The sequence below is a fragment of the Elgaria multicarinata genome, chromosome 9, assembly GCF_023053635.1.
Source record: "Elgaria multicarinata webbii isolate HBS135686 ecotype San Diego chromosome 9, rElgMul1.1.pri, whole genome shotgun sequence".
Taxonomy (NCBI): Eukaryota; Metazoa; Chordata; class Lepidosauria; order Squamata; family Anguidae; genus Elgaria; species Elgaria multicarinata.
In genome coordinates, this window is record NC_086179.1 from 17605788 (window position 1) to 17627157 (window position 21370).

The 21370-nt window shown below is 42.5% G+C and overlaps 1 protein-coding gene across 2 annotated transcripts; it reads right to left on the reverse strand.

Moving 5' to 3' along the window:
• Window positions 1–3510: 3510 nt before the first annotated feature.
• STRAP (serine/threonine kinase receptor associated protein) lies at window positions 3511–21149 on the reverse strand. 2 transcript variants are annotated; one of them, XM_063134820.1, is made up of 10 exons: window positions 20993–21149; window positions 16918–17053; window positions 16622–16703; window positions 16345–16417; window positions 14843–14939; window positions 13207–13344; window positions 11893–12029; window positions 5841–5990; window positions 4626–4685; window positions 3511–4027 (listed from the first exon to the last, which is right to left on the reverse strand). In XM_063134820.1, exons 1-10 carry the CDS (start codon window positions 21102–21104, stop codon window positions 3966–3968), a joined length of 1047 nt encoding a protein of 348 aa, XP_062990890.1. In that variant the 5' UTR covers window positions 21105–21149; the 3' UTR covers window positions 3511–3965. The 2 variants fall into 2 exon arrangements, with proteins under 2 accessions (XP_062990890.1, XP_062990889.1); XM_063134819.1 differs by having other exon boundaries at window positions 4590–4685.
• Between the last annotated feature and the right edge of the window lie 221 nt (window positions 21150–21370).

The following is a 21370-nucleotide window of genomic DNA, read 5'->3' on the forward strand; positions in this document are numbered from 1 at the left end:
AAAGCAGGGATTTTAAGGTCTCTGCTATACCCACTTGCAGAGGATTAGTGAGTAGGATGTGGTTGGAGTTAGTAACAGTTCCTATCTTCAGCATACTGAAGCAACGCCGCTGAAGGTATCAAGGATAATTCTAAAAATGTTCTCTCAGAAATCCTATTGAGTGCAATGGGATTTACTCCCAAATAAGTGTGCAAAGGACTGCAGCCTTCCCTAACCTATTTAGAGATGCTGAGAGATTTAAAACATTTATATCCCACCCTATATCATTAAGATCTCAGGGTGGCATACAGATCTGAAATAGATCTGGAAGGCAGCAAATGGGAGAAGGCTACATTAGGGGCTGACTTGCTTAATTTTGTTTGCAGCTTGATACTCCTCCACTGAGAAAGCCCAGAGTAAGTCTCAGTGAATTCAATGGGCTCTGGCCTAGAAAAGTCTGTGTCAGGAATGTACCGTATTTCTTCGATTCTAAGACGCCATCGATTGTAAGACGCACACTAATTTCAGTACCACCAACAGAAAAAAAGCTTTGATTCTAAGAAATAATAAACGCACCCGCGATTCTAAGATGCACCCCATTTTTAGAGATGTCTATATGGGGGAAAAAGTGCGTCTTAGAATTAAAGAAATATGGTATTTTAAGTTGTCACAGAACCATTGCCTTCCTCCCTAGTGAGTGAGAAACAGCTGCATTTCAGCCCAGTCCTAAACCTCTGTATGTAGAAGTGAGTCATTGAGTTCAATGGGCTTTTTCCCTTAGTAAGTTGAATTGTACCTCATTTCTCTTTGTTTTATTACTGCTGATTGGATTAAGTTTTAAGTAGAAGAACCTGTGGAGCTTCATGCACCACAGAGCTCATGAATAAAAGTATGTCCCCTTCTACCAGTACTACAATGAGGGATATCTGAGAGTTTTCCCCTCTACTGGCACTTTTCTCAACATGTATAATGAGAAAGACAGCATGCAGCTTTTGCCACAGGGCCGTAAGGAGTGCCTCTTGTCACGAGACTAGAAAAAGCATACACAAGGTTCAGTTGAGCTGGCAGTCTCCAAAAACCAGCAGGAGAGAAAAAGGACATAGTTTGTTCTTGCTCAGTTTCTCTTGCACAAATACATAGCAGTATCCGCTGGTGTTAAGAATAGATTGCACACTCATTTGTAAACAAAGCTGTGTTCACATCCACATTTGGCAACTTGATCCTTTTAAAAAGTAGTGGCATTAGCCACAGCCGAAAGGCAAAATACATCATATACTGCCTTAGCTTGCAATATCATCCACATGACTTGCTTAGGCAGCAAGTATAGGCCGTGAGAAGGCACTCTCGCCATGTCACAGCTGAGAATAATAGCCTAGTGATTTCTGAACGGGGTGGGTGAGATGGAATGCGTGGATAGACACTTGCGCTATATAAATGCAATACATTTCAGAATAGGAGAGATTGCTGTGAGGATACCACAAGCATATGCATTTGTTTTGAAATGTACTCTAATAGCAAAAAAGCTGAACAATATTTTATCAAAAAACCCTTTCCCTATTAAGACATGAACATGCGATGTAATTGCCCACAATTCACACAACTAACTGTGCACCAGGTGGCCACATTCATACTCTCACTGCCGTATAAAAGCTGGGGGGGGGGGGGGGAATGAGAAGGCAGCAGGAGCCAGGAACAATACACAAGGACTGTGACACACAACAGATGGAAAAATTCTTGTATCTTAACTAAGCAGACAGTGTAAGCATAAGCTACACAGCTGAATCACATGACGCAACTCAGATGTGGCTATTTTGTTTTAGTTCAGGGCATTGTATACTCCAGTGCTTCCCAGTAGGAACAGGATGATATCCACAGAAAACCAGCAGGGGAGGGAGGCTCGGTTATCATCTCTCCCCCTGACAAACTCATTTCCCTTATCACATTTGTTATCTATTATCGAAGTACAGGCCAACAAGAACTACACCCTGTGGTTTATCTGCTTGTGTAACTCTACTCATACAAGTCATTGAGCAGACCCAGAAATCCACAGGCCCATAATTACATGTTCTCAAGTTTACATCTTTTTCACATCGCCCCCCTCCCCAAAGCATTTCTAAAGATTTGGTGTTTCATTTAATTCAGAGCACAATTGCTTTTTTGCCAGAGTTACATTTTAGAGTCATTACTACCTCCAAAGAAATGGCACTGCATAATACTGCATTTGATGTCTAGTTTCTTTAAATATTTAAGTAAACCTTACATCATAGGAAGTTAACATTCTAGAATAGACATATGCAACTTGGTCCAGTGTGCCCTCAGGTAGGGTGACCATATGAAAAGGAGGACAGGGCTCCTGTATCTTTAACAGTTGTATTGAAAAGGGAATTTCAGCAGGTGTCATTTGTATAGATGGAGAACCTGGTAAAATTTCCTCTTCATCACACCAGTTAAAGCTGCAGGTGCCCTGCCCTCTTTTAAATCTAATCACTCTAATATAGCTCCTGCAGCTTTAACTGTGGTGATGAAGAGGGAATTTCACCAGGTTCTCCATCTATACAAACGACACCTGCTGAAATTCCCTTTTCTATGCAACTGTTAAAGATACAGGAGCCCTGTCCTCCTTTTCATATGGTCACCCTACCTCAGGTACCATTCGTGGCACCCCCAAGGTGCTCTACCTCCAACATTTTTTTAAAAGAAAACACTACACTTCTCTTACTGGCAGCTGGGATTGCTGTGAAATAGATTACTGTTGGCACAGCAAACTGGGAGTTCAAAGGAGCTGCTTAGTATTTTGGGGCTCAGACTCCACCTATGCATTGTACTCAAGTCTTTTGAGCAGGTTACTTGTCCTTTGCTATGCCTCCCATATGAGTTTGTTAGTTTCTCAATATACCAAATGCATCAATGCCCCCCACCCCCAAAATTGCCTACCCCTGTTCTAGAAGATCAGGGTGATATTTTTAAAGAGTATGGGTTTGGGCACATGAAAGATTCTGAACACATTAGGTCACTGCTGTTACTATAAATATCAGTGGCTCAACGTATATTTATTCTCCAGTTAATACAGATGACCCCTCAAACCATAACTTTATTCCTATACACCATATGAGTAATCTGGTGCACACACAAAGTATCAAATTTTAAACAGTAAAGAAAACCTCCTTTTGTTGTGCAGAAAGGCTTAGCCAATACTATTTTAAGAAATTAAGATGGAAGACAGTGCCCAAGTATCTACATTTTTACATGTTTCAAATTCAGAAATTATAGGAACAATTTCCACCAGAGAATTTATGTATAGTCATGGCAGTTATAATACATGCAACCTGCACGTTACTTTAGAGAGACTTTTGAATATAAAAGTTTACTGGAGGTAAAAAATACAAGCCTCAAGCAGTAAGGCAGTCAGCCAGCTATCATGCAAAAACCATCACCAGTCTTAGTATCCTTTTCCTGTTAAAACTTCAAGACACTCAACCCTGTTAGGAAACAGATGTGTTAGCTTGTACATTATAGGAGCTTCCCTAGGAATGTTGTTGTAGAGGCATTTTATTTAGATGGTTGAAACAGATATTCAGAAGCGAAGTACAACAAAAGAAAAAACAAAAGTCAGTTGTTTTACCACATAACCCCATCTTTTGCCAACTCTTCCCACTTTCAGAAAATACACTCTACTAGAAGCCATTACCTTTCTCCTCAGTAATAAACACTACAATGAGTTAACTGGAGTTGGAGAAACTTTTGTCTCAGCTGCCATGTTACATTCAGACATACAACAGGCAGTGGTGCTTGAAGACAGCAAAAACCGTTACTGCTTGTCCCATTCAATACTCTCAACTCTTGACAAACAGTTCCAATGCATTCTTATCCATCACCGCCCCTCTTTGCCTTAGGTACAGTCTGCACTCCAGGAGGCTGCTGCGTTACCACTGCTTTCTTGATTTAGTCTCAAAATGTCCATGTGTTGTCATTAATAGCTGTGAAGCTCAAGCCTTAACTTCAGGAGTTGTGCTGTAGATGGAATCTGAATTTTCAGAGCCAAGGTCTTCTGCCAAGTTGAAAATAAGAAGGAAGAAAACATCAAAATAATCCTCTTTAGCAGCCATCACTTAAAAGATACATTTGTCAACATTATTCAAGTATTCAACCATGACCTTATTTCAAACACTTTGTTCTCCTGCACTTATAGGAGTTTTATACTTATTCTAAGTGCAGCCTGATCCCGACTTTGGCTATGCAAACCTCTGTTCTAGCCAGAACAGTAGAATGCATTTGCCACTAAACTGGAGGGAAACTTCCCTGCTGTGACTTAGCCAGTCACTGCAACAGCCCTTAGGGGCACTAGTAGCTAGCTGCCACCCACTCCCTAGAAAGATCTTGCCATTGCTCCTTGATTTCAATGTGGGTTGTGTTGTTGTTTTTTGCAATTAGTTCAAAAGCTACAGCATAGTTTTTACTACTTTAGTGCAAGTGAGGGGAAGAATGGCCTGACAGCTCTTGCAGTGGCTACAAGTGGAGATCCATACTGGATCCTATGTGTCCCCCCCCCCCCCCCACTGAGTTATTACAGTATATAGTTGAAAATGTATAGAGGTCAGTATTTAAATTACTTTGACCAGACTCCATCACAGCTGCCAGCTCATTACCTAGATCTTCTTCCGCAGTTCCTGGTAGGTTGACCTTTGGTTTAGTCAGTTCTTCTTCTTCTATAAAGAGAGAGAGAGAGAGAGAGAGAGAGAAATCACTTTTCGTATTCATGCTTGTTTCATACTGCCCAATAGCTGAAGTTCTCTGCTAAACGTCTTACTACAGAACTTGAGAGGGGTTTTGCCATCCCCTAAGTGTTTTCACTGCTGTTTGATGTGCTTTGCCAGTTAGTTTTTAATATATCATCATGACCCATCCTCTCTTAAACAAATTATGTTTTATTATGAGGCAATTTCAAGCACACTCATTGATGTCAGCAAAGTGTGCACTGCATTTCAGTTTTACAAGGCCAATGGCAGTGCAGGGTGGGGTGGATATTCAGGGACCAAACTGAATTAAGCGTAAATTTGGTATGATAAATCGGTATCTGAGCTGCCTCTTCATTTATTTACACAATTTATATGCCACTCTAAATCCAATGAAATATCCAAGCAATGAACAATAAAAGGATTGTTACTGTTGTCGTTATGATTAAATTCCTTTTATTGTTCATAATAATAATGTACAGAATTAAAACCTTTACAATCAGATTGTGCCAATAAAACTGTGGCTAGTTAGTCAGGGAAAGCTTGTTTAAACAAAAATGTCTCCCGCAGACGCTGAAAATGAAACGATGTTGGTGCCTGCCTGACATCTACAGGCAGGGATTTCCATAGAGAGGGAGGCAACGCACTAAAGGCTTACTCCGAGTGGTCTCCAAATGGACCATTGGACCATCCTCAACCACTAGAAGCGGCTCATCGGATGATCTCAGTGACTGCACAACCTGGCAAAGTAGAAGGCGCTCTCTCTCAAATATCCTGGTTTTTAGAGCTTTATACATTGAAATAGCAGCTGGGGGGCTCACATCACAATGCTGCTCCTTATCATCTATACAGAAAACTAAATGTCAAGGAGATGGGTTCTACCTAGACTTCCCCCAATAAGTGCAGAGAATTTCTTTTTACGTAGGGAGGAGCACTGATCCATGTGAGCCCCTCCCTGCTGTCTGAAGACAGAGATCTACCACATCAGTGACAATTTGGTCTTCATCAAGACACTTAGCAAGCGATGAAACAAGCGATAATGTTTAATACAATTTATAATAATTAACTTGTCTTAAAATAAACCACAGTGCACTTCAATTCCATCAGGAAAGAACACTCGTTTCTTACCAGGAATCACACATTTCCAGAGACCATATGTTTTCCCTACTGTTGTCTGCCACAGTCTTAGCGTTCCATCCTCAGAGCCACTAGCATACAACTCTCCATCTGGGCTAAATCTGACACAGTGAATGGGTCCAAAGTGCCCCTTGTAAGATTCTGCAAGGAAATTACAACACATCAATCCAAATTTCAGGCAAGGAATAAATGCTCACACACTTGAAGATCTAGACTTACGAATTTAGAAAGAAAATAACCAACTACTTGTTTGCTCTGGGGTTGAGTACTGAAGATGAAGGTGGTGAACTGCCCAAAGAGCTTTGGCTACTGGGCGGAATAGAAATGCAATAAATAAATAAATAAATAAATAAATAAGGTTACCGGTCTAAGTCATAGAACCAAAGCAATGAGGCTACATCCATGTATAACAGGTAGCTCTTGTGTACTTTGTATGATATGGAGAGATCCTCTACTCCTTGGGGTATGGCTTGCCACCAGAAAATAGATACAGGTTTGAGATAGCTAGAAAGTCTCATTGGATAATGCTTTATTCTTAAGTGCAGGAAACATCTCTACATGCAGCTTATGACCTCTCACACTCTGTCCCTAAGTCAGAGAAGCTAGAAAAGCTTTTAAAGCTCAGCTAAAAACTTTTCTTTTTCCTAAAGCTTTTATAACTTGAATTGTTCTGACTTTTATACTGCCTGTTTGGTGCATTCTCTTACCCTCTTTATTGCTTTATTATGATTTTATTAGAATGTAAGCCTATGCGGCAGGGTCTTGCTATTTACTGTTTTACTCTGTACAGCACCATGTACATTGATGGTGCTATATAAATAAATATATCATAATAAGAAAAAACAAATCATTAGAGGGCCACTGGAATCATGAACTCAAGCTTTGATCTGAGCACTTGTTTATCTTACTACATTCCTTCTTAAACAGTGATATATTGGAAGGCTTGTAGAATATCAAAAATGAAAGAGTGCCCAGCTATTAAAAATTCTCAGCTTATAGAGTTGGTACCTAAAAGTGTTTCTAGCTCCACTACAAAGAGAAGTTGTTTTACAAGAGCTAGAGAAAACAAAAGGCACACACAGCTTCCAACTTAACAGCTTGTCACTCATTTTCCATACCTAGAGAAAGGCCTTGCAGCTAGCATTAATCTGTCTGCTGTGAATGGCTACCAGCACATATACTGGTTGAACGAAGCTGGCTTCAGTTAAGTTGGCCTTCAACTTTTACAGAACTGAGTCCCACCTTTACCAGCAGCCTTCAAACACTGGACATTTTTTAAAACTCTCATCTTTTCCCCCTCCCTTGCTCCAACTATCTACTACTACATCCCTCCTCCTGCAGTCTTGGTCAGAACTTTCCCACTACCTTCTGATGCGTATGTGTCTCGTAGCCACCATTTTGGATTCCCCTTACCTCCCCTACTATATAACGTCAGCAGGTTTTTCCTCCCACTTTTGCATCTCTTTTCTTCCTGGAACCAGGACTGAAAAAAATGTGTGCTTTACAGGCTGACTGGGGAAAGATGATCTGGAGCTATCCAAGAGGAAAGGAGATCCTTGTGCATCAGACTGTGTCTTCTGGATCTCAGCCATAGGAAGACTCTGGCATGTGGCACTTTGGCCATTCAGACAGCAATTACAGTTGTGTAAAGTTAATCAGTCATATAGAAGTCTCCTGCTGCAACTTGAGCTGAGAGGTACAATGGCCATTCGAACACAATTCAGACATATTTATTTATTATTTATTTATTTAGAATATTTATATACCGCTCCCCATTGAAAAATTTCGGAGCGGTGTACAACGTAAAAATGAAAATAAAAACAATAAAACAGTTAAAACTAAATTTAAAAAGAAGCAAAAAACAACAACACAGAAATCCAAGGCTGCATGTTAAAGAAAGGCTTCTTGGAATAAAGATGTTTTCAGGAGGCGCCGAAAGGAGTACAAGGTTGGAGCCTGCCTGACCTCCAGAGGCAGGGAATTCCACAGGAGGGGGGCCACCACGCTGAAGGCTCTTCCCCTGGTGGATTCCAATCGGAGGATGGATCTAGGTGGAACCACCAGGAGCAGGCCCTCGGTTGACCTCAGTGACCGGGCAGGTAGGTAAGGGAGAAGGCGCTCTCTCAGGTATCCTGGTCCCAAGTTGTTTAGGGCTTTGTACACAAGTACAAGAACCTTAAACCTGGCCCGGTAGCGAATAGGCAGCCAGTGCAGTTCCCTCAGCAGAGGAGTTACATGGTGGAAAGGGGCAGCTCCAGACAACAGCCGAGCTGCAGCATTCTGCACTAGCTCCAGCTTCCGGAGCAGCTTCAAGGGCAGCCCCACATAGAGCGTGTTGCAGTAATCCAATCTTGAGGTTACCAATGCCTGTATCACCCTGGCCAAGCTATCCCTGTCCAAGAGAGGCCGTAGTTGGCAAACCAACCGAAGATGGTAAAAGGCACTCCGAGCCGTGGCGGCTACTTGAGCCTCCAACGACAGAAATGGGTCTAAGAGTACCCCCAAACTACGAACCTGTTCTTTCAGAGGCAGAGCAACCCCATCCAGAACAGGCAATGAGCCTGTCTCCCGGACTCGGGAACCACTCACCCACAGGGCTTCTATCTTGCCAGGATTCAGTCTCAGTTTATTGGCCCTCATTCAGCCCATTACTGAGTCTAGGCACTGGTCCAGGACTTGCACAGCCTCACCTGATTCAGTTGTCACAGGGAGATAGAGCTGCGTGTCATCAGCGTATTGATGGCATTTAGCTCCAAATCCCCTAATGACCGCTCCCAACGGCTTCATATAGATGTTAAATAACATTGGGGACAAGATGGTGCCCTGTGGCACTCCATAGCTCAATTGCCAGGAGGCCGAGGACTGGTCACCCAATGCTACTCTCTGAAAACGACCCCGTAGGTAGGACCGGAACCACTGTAAAACAGTGCCTCCGATGCCCATCCCACGGACTCGATCCAGGAGGATACCATGGTCAATGGTATCAAAAGCCGCCGAGAGATCGAGCAGGATTAACAGGGTTGCATTCCCCCTGTCCCTCTCTCGATAAAGGTCATCCATCAGGGCGACCAAGGCTGATTCAGTCCCGTAACCAGATCGGAACCCAGACTGGAATGGATCTAGATAATCAGTATCCTCCAAGAGTGCCTGCAGTTGCTCCGCCACAACCCTCTCAAGTACCTTCCCTAAAAAAGGAGTGTTAGCAACTGTGCGGTAGTTGCCTAATACCATCAGGTCCAGGGTGGGCTTCTTCAGGAGTGGTCGCACTACTGCCTCCTTAAGTACATCAGGGATCACCCCTTCCCGGAGAGAAGCATTTATCACCCCCTGGACCCACCCTGAGAGACCCCCTCGGCTTGCTTTTATAAGCCAGGAGGGACAGGGATCGAGAGGGCAAGTGGTCGGTCGCACTGCTGCAAGCACCTTGTCCACATCATCAGGCTGCAATAACTGGAACTGATCCCACAAAATTGGGCAGATGGTGGCATCGGACACCTCAACTGGAGCTGCACTAAAAACAACGTCAAGCTCGCTGCGGAGAGAAGCGATCTTGTCCTCAAAGTGTGATGCAAAAAGGTCACAGCGGGTCCTTGACGGAGCCAGGGCCCCATTTGCTGGGGAGGATGTTAGCAGCCCCCGGACCACCCGGAAGAGCTCCGCTGGACGGCTACTCGAGGACGCAATGGAGGCAGCAAAATAAGCCTTCTTTGCTGCCCGCACTGCCACGCAATAGGCACGATTATGCGCTCTACAGCGTGCTCGGTCATCTTCACTTCGAGTCTTGCGCCATTTGCGCTCCAGCCGACGTCCAGCCTGTTTCATTGACCGCAACTCCTTAGTATACCAAGGAGCAGAGCGGGCTCTACAGGACTGGAGAGGGCACTCAGGTGTGATCAAGTCGATGGCCCTCCGCATCTCACCATTCCACAGTGAGGCTAGGGCCTCGGCTGGATCACCAGCTCTCTCCACTGGAAAATCCCCAAGAGCATTCAGAAATCCATTGGATTCCATCAGTCTCCTGGGGCGGACCATCCGAATGGGTCCCTCACCCTTGCAGGAGAGTAGTAACGCTGTGAGTTCAAATCTCACCAAGAAATGGTCTGACCATGACAATGGGGTTACTTGGACCCCCCCAATCTTCAGACTACCCATCTCACAGCCTGGAGCAAAAACCCAATCAAGGGTATGCCCTGCTTTTTGGGTTGGGCCAATGACAAACTGAGACAGCCCAATGGTTGTCATGGAGGCCATAAAGTCCCGAGCCAGAGCCCCAGAGACAGCCTCAGCATGAAAGTTGAAGTCGCCCAGAACCACCGTCCTGGGTTCCTCCAACACCACACTCGAGACTGCCTCCGCCAGTTCAGTCAGGGAGGATGCCGGGCAGCAGGGTGGGCGGTATACCAGCAGCATCCCCAATCTGTCTCTCTGGCCCAACACCAGATGCAAACCTTCAAGGCCTGCTCCAAGATGGAGTGGTTTCCTGGTGATAGAGATGGAAGATCTATGAATCACGGCGACTCCCCCACCCCGTCCCTCCAATCTGTGTTGGTGCTGCACTGAGTACCCAGATGGGCAGAGCTGAGTCAGATCAACCCCACCCAACTCACCCACCCAAGTCTCAGTAATGCACGCCAGGTCAGCCCTCTCATCCAGGATTAAATCATGAATAAGAGAGGTCTTATTGCGGACTGACCTGGCATTAAAGAGCAGCACCACAAGGAAGGAGGGCTCAGTGGATGAGCTACCAGGTACATGAGAACTAGAGGAGGAGGGTAGAAGGGGAACAGTGTGAAGACACCTGAAACCCGTTCTACGCTGATGTTGCAACCCCTTCCTCCTGCCATATCTCCTTCTGCCCCAAATCACTGGAATAGTGGCTCCCCCTCCATGTGTCCCTGCATCACGGCTTCCCAAAAACATCTTTACCTACGCCACCTATGCACTCACTCACCATTCAAACCCACACTCAGTCATACAAACAACACAGTCACATTTCTCACTTGTGGTAACCAGCCACTGGTCACAGATGGACATCAGGCTACTACCAACTAAGCGATAAAGTGCTTTCCCCCTGACCCCACAATCTCCCTCTCTTAGTAACTGCTAATTCTACTACTACCTGATGTGTGGCCACACTCCTCCCCCTGGCTCTCACACAGGGGAGCCTCCTGCTTCAAGTACCACAGCCTCTCCTATAAAGCAGATGAAGCAGCTATAATTGGTGAAGCCCCCAACCTCTGCCTCAGGGTGGGGAGGACACAAGAAGTAATTATATCATTTCCCATGAGATCCCTGCTCTCACTCAGGGAAACTCTTCTCACACAACCGAGGTAATGGTTAAAAGAAGCAGTGAGTTGACAGCCCAGGGAAGAGAGAGAAAAAGAGAATCACCCTCACCCTCATGGCATCCCGAAGGGGCAAACCAAAGGGGCGCACCCCCTTTGATGGTGCACCCCCTTTGGTGGCGCCCCCTTCAGGGACGCCCTGACCGGGGCAGCCAGCTGCCTCGTGGCAGGGCAGTTCTTATGGTCTTCAAGCCTCAAGGTCTCAACAGGCTTGGAGACAGCACTCTTCTGTCAATTGGCTGGAGAGAACCTTGGCAGTTGGCTCCACTCAGCAATCAATGGAACTGGGAGGTGGGCGGAGCAGTGGCACAAGCAGCAGGCTGCTGTGGATGGTAGAGCAGTCCTCTCCCCCAGTTCTCTTCTCTCACCAGCCCTGAAGTCTTCCCAGCCTCGTGGCAGGGCAGTTCTTATGGCCTTCAAGCCTCAAGGTCTCAACATATGCAAATTTGAGGCTATTCACACATACCCCCAAAAGCTCCCTACCTATTTAAAGACACCCAACTGGCCCAGAGTTTGATCAAAAGAAATGTGGATATATTACTAACTTGATTAGGAAGTTCCTGTTACTTCACTATACCACACCCAAGGAAATTTGGAAGGCTTAAAGCCTTTGGCATTAGTAGTTAAACTGGTTTTAGATTTTAACAGAAATGCAAGTGATCAAAACATGTTCTCAAACATACTGTAAGTTTACTTACCTAGTTCTTCACCAGTATTATAATCATACTTATAAAGTTTAAAATCTTCACCACCTGCAACTAAACACTCTTTCTCAGGGTGAAGGGATGCAGAATTGATTGTTGCAGGAGCCTCAAATGCTTTAATCTGTTCCAGCCTATAGAGAGGAAGAAAACCACATTAAGAAAGGTTCTAAAAACTCAACTCTAGACTCAGATACCAACACATTCCAGATAGGAATTCCCATTAGAGGGATTTCATATTTATACACTAGTCAAATCTGGGATTGCATTAACAAAAAAAAGCATGTTTAAGTTTGCCAAGTGGTTTTACACACACACAGCCATGATACTAAAATCTGATGTGAAGAACTCAAGCAGTATGTCTTTATACCTTGTACTTTAGGAGATCAAGTAGTCCTCCTCTGGGTGCCCCCCACCCAGTTTAGGCAGGTGGTCACTGGTAAGGGGGCATTCCAGTTATGGGATACTCTCTGACATCTAGTTTGGTTAGCCTTCACAGTTAGGTTAAAACTGCAATCCTATATCCACATACCTGGGAGGTAAGCCACATTGAAACTAATGGGACTTGCTTCTGAGTAAACATGCACAGGATTGCACCATAAGGCTGTTATTCACCCTGGCCTTCAATTTATTGGTTTTAGTGCTACTGTCTCATGTCTCTACCATTTTTAGTGTTCTCTGCCTAACTTGAGATATATACATGATATTTCGTTTAAGTAGCTTTGCAAATTCTGATTAAGCAGGGTAGACTTTATTTATTTATTTATTACATTTATATACCGTCCCACAGCCGAAGCTCTCTGGGCGGTTTACAACAGTTAAAAATAGTAAACATTAAAAAGTATACAAGATTTAAAAACCCTTTGCAAAAACAATTAGGATGACTCTGATTCAGTCAGGAGAACAATAATAAGGAAGTCATGAAAGTTAGATAAATTACATAATCAAATGCACAGACCTACAGGGACTGTCTTCGGGTCCTAGAGAACCAGGTATTTCTGTAAATCTTATCTTGCAGCAGAGTGTGTCAGCAAAGAACCCAGATGTTATGTAAATAGTTCGTTTTTTATTATAAACTGGGTAACAGAAGGTGGGAAGAGTTGAGACTATTGCCATTATGGCGTAAATTGTATTTTAAACCTATATGATCTTCAATTACACCCCCACACACATTTTAACAAAGCAATAAAGAGTCTGAAAGAATATATATGATCTAGCATGGCAGCATGCTCACACCATCTGCTTAGGCTGTTGCAAGCCTTGCCAATTTTGTCATGTTTTGTAAAAACACACATTAAAACAACAACATACGTTTCTGCACTATGAAATGCAATGGTCCTTCCATAGGTGATCACTATTAACTCCCCTTCTGGAATATATTCCATGCTGCTCACAGACATGGCAACATTTATTGCCTTCACTTCTGTCAATGTATTTCTGTCCCAGAGTCTGCAACGGAGAGATGTGAGTAAAATACATTTAGCTCATTATAACTGCAATATCGTAGGTCATATCTGCAAACTCTTCTAGGTCAAATGCTCCTCGGCTCTGCCATCACCTCTCCACATATTTGCAGTATTGCTCAAGAACATGGCCACAGTTGTTATTTTTTGTCTAAGAAGTTCTGAAATTCCTGGCTCATAAGAACAACATTGTATTTTATAAGTATTACATAACTTTTAAGAGTGGGTGAATGCAAAGTCTTCTTCAGGATGAAAACTCTGGTCAACCTCTTTCCCAGTGGATTTTTGGGGTGGCCAGACAGATGACATCCAGAGTTTTCAGCCTAAGGAAGCACTCTGATTTTAAGTTATTAAGTTTGGTGGACAATGGAAGAGAAAGAGAAGCTTTTAGCTAAATCAAAACCAAGGAAGTAGCTGTGAATTCCACTCTTATCACAGGGCATATGCACAATTAAACCTTTTGAACATATCAAGAGCAGAAAAGCTCTCTGTAGCCATCTACCCGAACAGTACTTAACTAACTGTGAAGGACACAAGTGTCCCAAGATCACATGCACACAATCTGAACACCAGCTATGTGTTTTGTTTTAAAGTTATAATGCATCTTAAATGCTTTAGTAAATGGCAGCAATTTTTCATCTAGCATACAGGAAACTGCAATGACAAACACTTAGTATGCAAAGTAACTCAGCTGACATTTTGGCAGCATTAGGGTAGAAAATATATTTGCTAACATTGACAGTTCTGATCTAATGTTCAGGTAAATTAAATTAACAGCAGAAATTATTATTATTATTATTATTATTATTATTATTATTATTATTATTATTATTGCACCACCAATGTACATATCATTTGAAGGCTGCAATACTACATGAGCTTACCTAGAAGTAAGCACCATTGTACACACTGGGACTTACTTTGGAATAAACATGCAAAGCAAGGTGGATGGGAGTTAGCTTGGGATCTACTGGTGTTTTTGCAGTAGATCAGCAAAACTTTGACTCCCAACTGTTAAACTGCTCAAACAAAAGGGCCTATTTTTCTAAACAGAGCTGGTGAAATGAAAGTTGATGGAAAACCAAGAATGGATTTGGGGAGCAGGGTGGGATGAGCAATGACTGAGCTAAATTCTAGTGCAGAACATAAATTCCTGGGTTGAGCCTTTGCCATGGGGCCTGTTCTTTAACTTTAAGTATAAAACTCCCTGTCCATCTTCCTGAGCCACTTTGTAGCTCTAGGCTCCAGCCTGATGGGCCCTGAGTTCCTCAAAAGACAAGTAGATCTGGCAAGGCTGAAATCTGTTCATCCCTGATCCACAGAATTATGCTGTAAGATTCACATGACAAAGCAAAGCAAACCTAGCTGAAAAGCTATATACCCAAATTAAAAAGGTGACCCTATACTGAAGTCAAGAGCCAAACGGAGCTAATGTAGAAGCCTAATAAAACAGTGGTGAAAGCAAAATATTTGTTAGTTCTTACCTGACAGTTTTATCATCTGCTGAAAGGATCTGTGTGTCATCACTGCTCCACAGAGCCTTTTTAATACCAGATGTGTGGCCACTGACCACTTGAGGTTCTAAAGAGAAGAGGAAATATATCGGTATTTAAAAGGAAAATCTCTAGCCTTACACTTCACCAAGGCCACCTTCGATCAAGAAGTACAATTATTCAGAGGATCATGTTATGGCAATACAAACCTTGTATATGAGAGTAACTTACAGCACCTCTGAATGTTTAATACAGTATAATGTCAACAGAACTTTCAGGCAAAGTATAAACACAAACAGTTGCAGGAAGAGATGTTCAGACCAACTTTTGTGCATATTCTCAAACCTTTTAAAAATCCAGATCATTTCATGAGTCTAACCTCTCTTTTAATCAAGATGCAAGTGCCATTACAATTTATTCATGATATCGACAGATTTCACTGGTTCAGAGATAATGATTAACCATTCTTGATAGGAATAAATTGGAGCAAGCTTCAGGCTTGCATGTTCTCGGCTTGCGTACTCCCCAATCCCACAACATGGCTAAAAGATCAGAAGCCATGGTTTGTTTGAAACAAACCAGCTTCATAACCCACGGTTTGAAGATGGTTTATTTCAAACAAAACATAATTAAGATTAACCACACTTTAAGATTTGTAAACTGTGGTTAATCAAGAACAGAAGCAATAATTTCTGACTTCCTCCAAACCTCAGAGATGAGGGGAGCTCGCAATCCTGAGGCTCACTGCAGCACACTCCTGTCATTATAAACCATGGTTAATCATGATATCTGAACCAGCTTGTTGGCTGGGGTTGGACATAACGTTCAACTCTAGTTTAGCATTATCTGCATGAGCCTGCGGCTCGTGTGCTTCCATTCACTCCTCTAGCACAACCACAGGAACACTGGAAGCTTTAGCTTAGATTTTCTACTAACCATGGTTTCTTCTTAGTGTTAACTATAGCTTAGGATCAGGATCAGAAACCATGGTTTGAAATTGGCTTGTTTTCCCTAGCCACAGTTTGCCTGGACCCAACAACAAAATGGTTAGTTGAAAACAGAAGCAGAAGTTTGCAATCTGTCTTTGTGGCCAGCTTGGATAAGAGACAGGAGCTTATGCACCTGAAGCGCCTTCACGTAACATAAAACCATCGTTTAATGTTATGTCCAAATACAACCAATGTATGCACCAATGATTTCATTTCTACCCAAATTCAGGATTGCATTAACTTTATTAACCAATGTGCATGATGCTTTACAGAATACGGGAGTTCAGGTCCCTGCCCTGAGGAGCTGACAATCTAAAGTTCGACACAGGAGAAACAGAAGAACAGTAGGGACAAGGAAGCAGATGTAAACATGGGAAGAGTAGGTTTGGTTATAAAAGGTTATGTGGAATAGTAGGTAAGGCAAGGATTAGTGGAATTATATGTAGAATTAATAGCTTTTGCTAATAACCAGTTTCACTGATTATAAGGAACAGTGAAACCCACCTGCTTCTGGCTTGCTTAAATCATAGATACGCAACAGTTTATCTTGTCCACCCGTCAACAGGTAATTGCTGTCCTAGAACAGAAAACGAATGCTGTCATTTTCATCCATATGACCTCAGCAGGATTACAATACTGTTATATTAAACTTGACCACATTACTTCTAGAAACTGTTTTTTAAAGCTTAACAATGAGTAATATGAAGTTGTTGATATGATACACAGGGAAACAAAGACAAACTCTCAATACTGAAAAGAAAAGATTTTGTGTTTGCCTTACCTCAGTGAAATCCACAGATTTGACAATGTGTTTGTGAGCCAAGGTGATTAATTCATCCCCTGAAATACCATCCCACACTTTGCTGAAACAGAGAATATACAGTGACTGTCATGCTAACGTAACCATGTTCTAGGCTATAAAGGGTTTGTTTGTTGTTGTTGTTTGCACAGCAGCAATTAAGTTCTTAATAAATTGAGACACCCAAAACCAACAACATTCAAGTGTGTTAAAGGAGCTGCAAAAAGCAGTAGAAACATATGGAATGTTTCAGGGTTAGAAAGAGGACTTTCACTTACGCGGTGAAATCTGCAGCGGCTGTAGCTGCTTTAGTGGCATCCCTATTCAAAGTGGCACCCCAGACAGCTCCCTTGTGACCAAGAAATGTTCCAATCCAATCTCCTGTGTCACCCTGGCGAAGCATAGGTTTACCATCTAGCAAAAAAAAAAAAAAAGGAATGCAGACAGGTGTGTATCCTATTAAACAGCTGAAATCAGATGTTGATGCAGAGTATTTATAAACAACTACATATATATAATCAAGATTCAGAAGGTTATCCAGTGAGAGTAGAACCCCGAGTGTTCCAAAGAATTTCCAGATGTTTTGGTAAAGCCTACTGTAGACTCCCTTGGGTCATTTACAAGTCACTATTCTTCTCTAGTGCTTTAAGAACACCACTCACTACAGAATGCCTGCTTATTTTATACAAAACCACTTATTTATGGCTGGAATAAGCCAGTGAAGATTGGGACAGGAACTTAAATTTCAACTTCCGATTCACCATTTGAGCATGTATATAGAACTGAATTCAGGTTGGTTATCTGAGGATGATGGATTGTGCCAACAATCCCTCAGAAGATCACATGCCTTCTTAGAAGAATATTATGTTCTTCTAAAACAGCACTAGAAAGAAGTTTATTGTAAAGGTTTGGGAATTTGACAGTCATACTATGAAGGTTTGGGAGGTCTAACTTCCTCCTCGGATCTCCCTTGCCAAGTTCAATGAAAAGTCAAGGCTTTTGTATCTTACTAACTGTGGGAGGGCAAAAACTTTCTGCTTCATTTCTCCCAACATACACAGCAGCCATCTATCCACTCCAGCATAGACAATCCTAGGGAGAACCCAGCCAACATTGGGTATTTAGCTGAAACAAGTTCCTATACAGCCTGATCATATGCATATTTACCTATAACTAGGTACTACTGATCTGGTTCACATGAGAACTGCAGCCCACCCTGGCTTATTTAAGCCAAGGGAGCTGTGGTTATCGTGTAATCCAGGCCAGCAGTTATTTAAGCCACAGTTCAGATGACACCTTAAACCACAGTGAATAAGGCAAAAAAGCCTTATTAACCATGATTAAAGCTGCGGCTTAAGGTGTCTTCTGAACTGGGCCAGTGTGCTGCAGCACTCATGGCCGCCAGGTTGCTGATTCGAGCCTCTCCCACAGTGTCTCATGTCATCCAAGCTGGGTGAGGGTGATTTATTGGGTAGGTTGACAGACAACCCTACAACAGGCCATGATTTCTGGGCAGTTTGTTAGCCACCCGAACAATAACCCTGCAGGACAAGAGTAATTAAGGAAATGAGCCAGCATTTGCAGTAGTGGTTAACAAGCCACCATGGCTTGTTAACCACCTTCATGTCATGTGAACCAGACCGTTGTGTTGAACCGGGCTTACTTCAAAGTGTGCACAGGAATATTCAATACTTTACACAAAGCATTTAATTTCCTCCTTTCAATGTTTTTCTAAAATGTACTAGTTGTTATAGCAACCTTTTAAAATATATTGGCTTGCATTGAAGAGTACCATTATACTACCCAGAAGTATGATTTAATGCATTTGACAATATAACTTACATTCTTTTGCACCATATTGGAGCCAGCTGTGAAATAAATGGATTTCTGTTGACTGTGCCTGCGTACTTGCAAGGACACTAAGCAAAATCAATAACTTAAAGGCAAGGGCCATACAATCTAGCAGAGGATTTGGAGTCCTTTCGCTCACTGAAAGCAATTAATCATGCTTTAGTATAAGAGTGTGGGTTAAATGCTGAGAATTTTCAGTAAGCAAAGGTTTGTAGTTGCTGAGCAACACACTATTCTCCAATTAAGTGGAAAGCAACATACCCATATCCAATACAGAAATGTATTCATGATTTAGCAAAGTAGGTTTAATCCAAATTGATCATACCTAAGGTGGATCCACTGAAATCAACGGAACTTAAGCTAGTTGTGACTAATTTAAATTCCACTGATTTCAATGGGTGTCCTTTTATGACGAAGTCCAGATCTAACCCACCCTCTTGTAATGCTTCACCTTAGACAGCTAATAAACTGCATGCAAATATATAAGTACTGTAAACCTTAAATATTTGTATTAAATTCAGATTGAATTTGAAGCTAGGTTATTATAATTTTAAAGGCTTGTATTAAAAATCTGATTTAATAAAGACATCTGATTTATATTTTAAAACTTTTATTTTATTTTTTAAAGAATCTATATTTATCTGTCTTGCTTATCTTTGTAAGCTAAGCTAGGCAGACAGATGAAGACAGGATTTGAATCTTAGGATTTCATGCCCAAAATGCAATGCTCTAGCCACCATACAACAAAGCTCATAAAATATATCCCCTCCACTGCACCTGTTTTATTAATTATTTTTGTGGTTTCTCTCAGTATTCTTTTAGCTTATTGTAATAATGCTGTTCCTTTTCATGGTTGTATGGTTTTTAAATCTGAATATGCTTAGTATTTGTAAATAGTCTTGAATTTACAGGTAAAAATAAAAATGCAATGTGTATTGCAAAAGCTATTCATGGATGTGCATGTTATTTAAATTTGTATTCTATAATAGTAGAGTTGGAAGGGGACTATAAGGCCATCAAATCAAATCCCCTGCTCCATTTTAAAGCATTCATTAACGTTTATATGTTATACATGCAAGAAGTTCCTGCTTACTCCTCTGCTTACTTAGCTCAACTGAGCTGAAAGCCACTGTAGAATGGCAGCAGCAGGCTGTAAAAGAAATGCCATTTGGTAATATTTTGGTTCGGTACTTTCTGTGGTTGAAATTGCCTAAATTTTATTTTTTTAAGAACATTTACATAAAAATTAATGAACAGTTGGAACTGGTTTACCTTCCTTATGACTTCATAAGTTCATTCTGCTTTAGTACTAAAATGGCCAAATTATCATCTATTTTTTGATGAAAATAAATCTGAAAACAATTCAGAATAATTGTTTTTAATGAAACCTACATCTCTGAATATGTATTGTTATATTAAACAATAATGTACTATTAAAGAAAATTATGATTGAATAGAATCTTCTTCACTGGTGATTTAAACTGTGATTTAAATAATTAAAACCAAGTCCTCCAGAGAAGCGATTTAAATCCATTTGTTTTAAATCAAATCAACCCTGACCGAAACAGAGTTACAAAGTTTTGAAGAATGTTCTATATACTTTTATCGCAATAAATAAATTCTCCTTTAATTTGAGTTTATAAAAATAATAAGATGGACACATCTCTGAGGATAGGTAAGTATACAGGTAATGCTTTTCCATTTTGAAAAAAAAATGCTTGAAGTAGCAGGCAATGATTTCTACAGTATTATCTATGTACAAGGTATTCCCCCCCCCCTCCCAAGCAGGGTTGACAGGTCCCTTCTTCAGGGAACTGGAAACAAAGAAACAGAAGTGAGGCAAAGAGGTGAAAATAAACTGTTATTTCAATTACACATAGGGTAGTATCTAATCCTAGAGTAGACCCATTGAAATAAATAGGATTTAAGTTAGTTATGACTAACGCTACCCTCGCTTTGGCATAGTTAAACTAATGGTATTGGGACAAGAGAAATATTTTCAAAAGATTCAAGCTAAAGGCGAGTTAGAGGAGACTTGAAAGCAGCCAGGGAGATGCTCAGGCCTCACGGAGGCAATTCCAGGCAAGGGAAAATAAGTGTTTGCTGTCAACCGCACACGCGAGTATATCTAGGATTTTAACCTATTTTCGGAGAGTAGCAGGTTATAAATCCTCAAATAAATAACATGCCGTTTTAAGGTTGGGGTGTGGGGGAGACGGCAAGGCAAACATATTTGTTTCTGAGACTACCTACGCCTCGCTTTCTCTCTCTCTCACACACACACCTCGGCTGAGTTCGGACGACACGCTAATCCACGGTTGTTTCCCGTTCTGATCCTATTAACCCCCCCCCCAGTTGATTTCCGTCTCGTCCGAGCTCAGCCATCGACTTGCACGGGGCACAAGCCGCGCAGGCCGGAGTGGAAGCATCCCCCCCTTCACACACCCACACAGGCTGCTGCCGCCGCCTCGCCTCCTCCCACCTCGGACCCCCGAATCTCACCCTTGCAGGCACTGATGAGGAAGTAGCCGAAGGGGGTGATGCCGCTGAAGGCCAAATCCACCACGGGCCGCGTGTGGCCCGAGCACGTCAACGGGGTCTGTCTCATCGCCATGGCGGCGGGCGGGGAGGAAGAAGCACGGAGGCCGGAGCGACGGCTGACAAGGAGGGCCGGGGGAGGGGAAGAGGCCTCGCAGGGGCGGCCGGGCGAGTTGCCTGGGAGGGACGCCGCACAGCCACGCGAACGGCCTGGAAAGACTGCGCCGGTCACGGAAGTGACGCAGACGGAAAGGGACGCAGACGGAAAACCCTCGCGTCAAAGCGGTGCGCCACCGGCCAGGCGCCTCGAAACCATAGCGACGCTTCCGGCTACCCGGCTGG